The 6,599-nt window shown below is 51.8% G+C and overlaps 1 protein-coding gene across 7 annotated transcripts in view; it reads right to left on the bottom strand.

The window, feature by feature from the left end:
• Positions 1-474: 474 nt before the first annotated feature.
• The window catches only part of BCL2L1 (BCL2 like 1), a 59,859-nt gene continuing 53,734 nt past the window's right edge, over positions 475-6,599 (bottom strand). For 6 of the 7 annotated variants that reach the window (XM_032295321.1, XM_032295315.1, XM_032295316.1 and 3 more), the window contains exon 3: positions 479-2,091. In XM_032295321.1, the coding sequence (XP_032151212.1) occupies positions 1,954-2,091 (138 nt within the window). In that variant the 3' untranslated portion in view covers positions 479-1,953. Of the gene's footprint in view, positions 2,092-6,599 lie in introns of all 7 variants that reach the window. The other variant, XM_032295318.1, reaches the window with a different exon arrangement.

Below are 6,599 nucleotides of genomic sequence, written 5' to 3'. Positions count from 1 at the left end.
CACCACTTTTTCTTTTGTGAATCCATCTTTTGTTATAGGAATGTAACAAACCGGCATCACACCTTTCCCTCACACCCTACAGCAGCCAGAGCAGTGCTCATATCTGTCTTCTTCACTAGAATGAATGCTATGTAAAGGCAAAGGTTTTGTTTGAAGAAGTCCCCAGTGCCCAGGACTACGTCCGTGTAGAGCAGAGCTCAGTAAACACTTGCCCAGTGGCTGACTGTCTCCCACTAGAAGGTCAGCTCCTGAGGGCGGAGACTGTGTCTGTCCTGTTCACATGCAGCCCTAGTGCCTGGCACACAGCATGTGCTCAGTAAAACCCTGTCGACGTACAGGTGGAAAAATTTGGGCTCAGAAGGAAGAAAAGACTGGTCTAAGGCCCTCCCCTGAGGGCGGCAGAGCCAGGACCAGTACCCAGCTCTCCAGTGGCCCCTCCTTTCCCCATCCCAGAGCACACAAGAGCCCAGGCTCTTTGTTCACTGAGTAAACACAGTTTATTACTGAACTGCACTTTCACCTTCACACAGACTATTTCAAAGAGCTGGAACAAGTGTGGGGTGGGGGGTTGGGGGAGGGACCCTCAGGAGCCAGGACCCTCGGCCAGCTTCCCTGGACCAGGGCAGGGGAGGGAGCATCAGGCCGTCCAATCTCCGGGCACCAGCTCTCCACGTGCACACGCACTGCAAGCCAGCAGCTCCTCACACATAAATACAGACACGCTTAACAAAAATAGTATATCATCTTCACAAGGAATAAAAACTAGTTTCGAATATGTACAGCAGAGAGCCCGGGGTGGCTGGGACCCCTGGGGATGAGACAGGCCAAGGGTGGAGCAGAGAGAGAGGGAGGCCTGAAGAGCTCCTGGCCAGGCCACTCTGACCTTGGCAGCCCGGCTGCCCAGGCTGGACAGGTGTGGGGCACAGATCTGCCTGGCCAGGCAGGACTGGCTGTTCTAGTCAGCCCCACCCCACCCCATGCAGCAGGCTCTCCTTCCTGCCCTTCCTGCCTGAGGTAGGGAAGACCCTGGGGCTCCCATAGCTTTTCCTGATAGCTCCCCTTCACCTCAGGGCTGAGTCCCCTGAAGCCCCATGAGGAGCAGCCCAAGGTAGAGATGCCACAGGCTGCTCTTATAGGAAGTGAGGCAGCTGAGGCCATAAACAGCTCTGGGGTACCTGTCTTGGGCCCAGTTGGTCCCTCAGTCATGGTCAAGGGATCCAGGGAGGGGAAGGGACTAGGGTGGTGCTGAACTGCAAGAGCCACCCCAGCTTTGGCATGGGGTGCTTCCTGCAGCTGTAGCCCCCTCCCTCCTGGATGGGGCTGGCCTCTAGCCAGAGGCTTCTGGAGGACATTTGGACTGCTAGTGAGGACTCTGCCAGTCCAGAGGAGGTGGGAAGGGAGTCCTGGTCCTTGCTTCTTTATCCTAAGCAGCCTGAATCCCTAATTAGTCAAAAGTGGCCCCTAAATGGCTCTTGGGGGATAGGGATGGAAGGAAAGAAAATCCAGGTTAGTGTGGGGAGGAGGGGAAAATGATCAATTCTGAGGCCACAAACATCAAAACAAAGGCAATCTACTCTCCTTTCTGGGGAAGAGGTTCCGAAAACTTTCAAGCTCCCTGGCAGAAAAACATTTTCAGGAGGCTAAAGGGTAAAGGTTGCACCAATCAGGTAGGGCCCTCCTGCCCCCAGCCACAAACCCTTCCATACCTGCCAGCCTCCTTGGGACAGATTTTGTGGATTCTGAGGCCAAGGGAACTGAGGTGTGGGTGACTCACAGAAGTGTGGTAAATTCTAGAAAACTAACTGCAGGGGACCAGATCTAGGCCCAACCCTGTGGAGGGTAGGTGGGCATGGGCTGCATGTAGTGGTTCTCCTGGTGGCAATGGCGGCTGGACGGAGGGATGTGGTAGGGCAGGGCAGGGGTGGGAGGGTAGAGTGGATGGTCAGTGTCTGGTCATTTCCGACTAAAGAGTGAGCCCAGCAGAACCACGCCGGCCACAGTCATGCCCGTCAGGAACCAGCGGTTGAAGCGCTCCTGGCCCTTTCGGCTCTCGGCTGCCGCATTGTTTCCATAGAGTTCCACAAAAGTGTCCTGCAGGGAGAGAGAAGGAAGGTACGGTTTGAGTCGTCAGACAGTAACGTAGGTGGGTGGGGGAAGGGGGCCATCTGCATGCTATGGCCTTAGTGATGTGAAAAACTGTAGCCACCAGTGCCCACTATGGGCCAGGTAAAGGGCTAAGGGTGGTCCTCTTCCTTGACCCTCAGTGGGTCATAATCAACCCATGCTCCTGCTGAGAAAGCAGGCAGAGAGGAGGAAAGTACCCTGTCTGAGGTCAGTCAGGAAGCAGCACTTATTCTAGAATCCAAGGTGGGAATGAGACAGGCAGGATCAGGGAACTGACGGAAGCCGGGTGGCCGGAGCAGAGCGCAGGAGAGGAGGGCATGGGGAAGATGATGGTGCAGGGGTGAGCCAGAGCCAAACCATGTGTGGCCTGGAAGCTGTGAGGAGCCGGGAGTTGAGTCTGAGGGTAGTGTGGAGTGTAGAGCCATGAGGCCTCAGACTTTCTACTGTTGCACCAGATGGAGGGACAAGAAAGCATGGGGCTAAATCCCCAGGGTCATTTGGGGCCAGTTCAGGGGTAGATTGGGTCAGGTTGGTGACGGAAAGAGCAGGGCAGAGGAGAGAGGGTAACAACGATGCAGGACTAAGAGGCCCCCATGATGGGGTCTGTGAGGCCCTGTCCCTGTCCTCCATTCCAGGGGCTGTGACTCCGGGCCCATGAGGTTGTAATCAACAGCCCTCTGCCCTGAAGCTAAGTCAGAAGGGAAGCACATGATAGGGGGAAGGAGGAGCTGTGGGTTAAATTACCTAGTCCAGGGTGCAGCACCCTGTGGGGCAGGGAGAGGGACGCTTACAGCATACTTTGTTTTGTTTGTTTTTTTTTTGAGACCCAGTTTTGCTCTTGTTGCCCAGGCTGGAGTGCAATGGCGCAATCTTGGCTCATTGCAACCTCTGCCTCCCGGGTTCAAGTGATTCTCCTGCCTCAGCCTCCTCAGTAGCTGGGATTACAGGCATGCATCACCATGCCTCGCTACTTTTGTATTTTTAGTAGAGATGGGGTTTCTCCCTGTTGGTCAGCCTGGTCTTGAACTCCCAACCTCAGGTGATCTGCCCGGCTCAGCCTCCCAAGTGCTGGAATTACAGGCGTGAGCCACCCCGCCCGACCTAGAGCATACTTTTATGAGTAATCGTTGTACCCAATTTGTCCTTTAATCCTCCCAACAATGCTGCAATGCAGGTTGTCCCTCTCCATTTACAGACCAAGAAGCTGTGCCTCTGAGGGCCCAGGGACTAGATCAAAGTCACCCAGCTATGTCAGTGGTGGAGCCAGAATCCAAACCTGTGTCTGGCACCTAGAAATAAGTAAGAAAGAAGTAAGTTCAGGCTGGGCGCAGTGGCTCACACCTGTAATCCCAACACTTTGGAATGCTGAGGCAGGTCACGAGGTCAGGAGATTGAGACCATCCTGGCCAACATGGTGAAACCCTGTCTCTACTAAAAATACAAAGATTAGCTGGGCGTTGTGGCGGGTGCCTGTAATCCCAGCTACTTGAGAGGCTGAGGCAGGAAAATCACTTGAACCTGGGAGGCGGAGGTTGCAGTGAGCCGACATCACACCACTGCACTCTCAACCTGGCGACAGGGCGAGACTCCATTTCAAAAAAATAAAAATAAATAAATACATATATAAAATGTTATATATTTTATATATATATATATATATATATATCTGTTTGACTATGTATACTCTGTCTTTCTCTGGAAGGATGCATAAGGTTAGGAGGAGACTCTTACTATCACAGCTCACTTGCAGCCTTGACCTCAGGGTTCAGGTGATCCTCCCACCTCAGCCTCCCAAATAGCTGGGACTACAGGTGTGCACTACGATGCCTGGCTAATTTTTGTATTTTTTGTAGAGACAGGGTCTCACTTTGTTGCCTAGGCTGGTCTCAAACTCCTGGGCTCAAGGGATCCTCCTGCCTCAGCCTCCCAAGTATTGGGATTACAGGTGTGAGCCACCATGCCTGGCCTCATCACCTCACCACTTTTTTTTCCCCTTAAGCTGCACATACTCCCAGAACTTTTCATAACTAGATTCTGAACTTTGTTTTAGCCATTCTCCTGCCTCAGCCCCCAAGTAGCACCCACCCGCTAATTTTTGCATTTTTAGTAGAGACGGGGTTTCACCGTGTTAGCCAGGCTGGTCTCAAACTCCTGACTTTAGGTTATCCACCTACCTCAGCCCCAAAGTGCTGGGATTACTCAAAGGGCTGCCCTCATCGAGACACATTTAGTATAGGCCAGGGGCGGTGGCTCCTAAACGTGTCTTGATGAGGACAGAGGTCCTGTCCAGTTCCTATATACCCAGTGCTCAGAACAGTGTCTTGCACATAACCAGTGCTCAATAAATACATGAATTAACAAATGTATTGCATGTCTACTACATGTCAGGCATTGTTATCCCACTTTACCTTCATCAGAATCCTTAGACACAGAGATTTGAGCCACATTTCACAAATAAATGCCTGAGGTTTAAAGTAGGGAATACTCAGCAAACAGATGGCAGAGTCGGGATCAGACTGCAAGATCGCCTAGCTTCAAAGGGAGTGCTGCTAAGGCAACTTCCCTTACGTGGGAGGCTGGAGGGACCTGTCCTGTCAGCAGTGCTGAAAGGATTTCCTGGAGAAGGAATGCGGGAGCAGGATGGAAGTAGAGGATCTGGGGAGAGGGACATGGCTATGCTTCCCTGTCTCCCACTCCATCCTAGCCAGCCTCTGCAGGTCTTGGCAGACAAAAATATTTTCACCAGAGGTTTGATTTTGTTGCTCCCAAGTTCGCTCAGCTGGAGTCACAAAACAGGCTTATCTGTGATAGGGGAGAGTTCCAGACTATGAAGAGCATGGGAGAAGGTCCTGGTTATCCCAAGAGGCCAAATGTCTCTCAAGAAATCAGGGACACTGGGTTGCAGCCAAAATGGGAGAGGCCTAGCTCCCTTGATGGGAACTTTCCTGAAGTAGAGGGCTGAGAGCCACAGGAAATTTTCAGCTCTGCGGCTGGGTTGGAGTAAACAGGCACTGTCCCCACAAGGGCACAAAGCATTCACTGTCCAGGAACAGTCATTCCTGGGTGGAGGGAATATTCTCATTTCAGTGCTACAGAAACATTCTCATTTCACCCGCCCTTGCCCCGACTCATGCGTTCCTGGCCAGTACAACCTTCATCTCCACTTTAGCTTCTTCTCCTGGGGAAGGGGAGTAGGATTTCCAAGGGGTGTGGATTCTAAGGATTGCTTTTGCAGACAGAACGTGAGCAAAATGGGGCGTGTTTTTCCAGGGCGGGTGCTGGAGAGGCGGTGGCGTGGGTATATTTAGCCCATGGTTCACACGACAGACTTGGAAACAAACAGAGCCATTTTCTCAGTGGGCGGCTGCTCTGGATAAATAAACAGGATTGCAGAGCAGCCCTGGTCTGAAAAAGCAGAGATAAGCCCTGACTACTCCTTGGGTGGCTCCCACTGGTTTTAGCCAGGCTGGCATGGTAGGCAGGGGATGAGGTTTAAGAGTAGGTTGCAGAGAAGTCTCTGATGTCACAAAGGTTTCTAGGAGACCCAGGCCCAAGGGCCTGCCTGTCTGCATCCTCAGCTTGATTTAGAAGAAAGTAGGGGAAGCTTCTCTTTGTAGCTGACTTCCATATGGGTGTTTGTAGGGCCACTGGGGACAGGCAGTGGCTAATGACCTCCACAGGAGAGTCATGGACTCCTAGCCAGGCAGACCCACGAAGTTAGCAAGGCCAACTCACCTGCCCATTCTACAGTTTCCACTGCTTTTCTGGTAGAGCCAACACTAGAAAACTGGGTCTCCTGACTTGGCCCCTAGGAGATGCCCAGGCTAGTTCCACTTTCAAGGTTCTTCCTCTAATATATCAGAGCTCTCCACAGGGCCACAGCACATAAAGAGATATAAGCATAGCTGAGGTATTCAAATTTCACGGGAGGGCAGTTAAGACAAAAAAATCTGAGAAGACTCCTTGCAGGGATGGATTATTAAAAAAAAAAAAAAGGTTGAGAAATACTGCCTTACTGGGAAGCAGAGAGGGTAACAAGAAAAAAAAAAGAAAAAGATAATTTCAGAATTGATAGAGTTGTAAATCTTGGGGAGGTGATAGCGAGTACCTGAGGGAGCCGGGCAGTGGCTCATCCCTGTAATCCCAACTCTGGGAGGCTGAGGTGGGCAGATCACTTGAGGCCAGGAGTTAAATATCAGCCTGGCCAGCATGTCGAAACCTGTCTCTACTAAAAATACAAAAATTAGCTAGGTGTGGTGGCGCACACCTCTAATCCCAGCTTCTTGGGAGGCTCAGGCACAAGAACTGCTTGAACCTGGGAAGCAGAGGTTGCAGTAAGTCGAGATTGTGCCATAGCACTCTAGCCTGGACAACTAAGACCGGAATGACAAGATGACAGCAGCTATGAGAGATTAAAAAAAAAAGGCTGGGCGCGGTGGCTCAAGCCTGTAATCCCAGCACTTTGGGAGGCCGAG

The sequence above is a fragment of the Sapajus apella genome, unplaced genomic scaffold (genome assembly GCF_009761245.1).
Source record: "Sapajus apella isolate SASKATOON/1434 unplaced genomic scaffold, GSC_monkey_1.0 scaffold33, whole genome shotgun sequence".
In the NCBI taxonomy this organism is placed as follows: Eukaryota; Metazoa; Chordata; class Mammalia; order Primates; family Cebidae; genus Sapajus; species Sapajus apella.
This window is presented reverse-complemented; position numbering and strand designations above follow the sequence as displayed.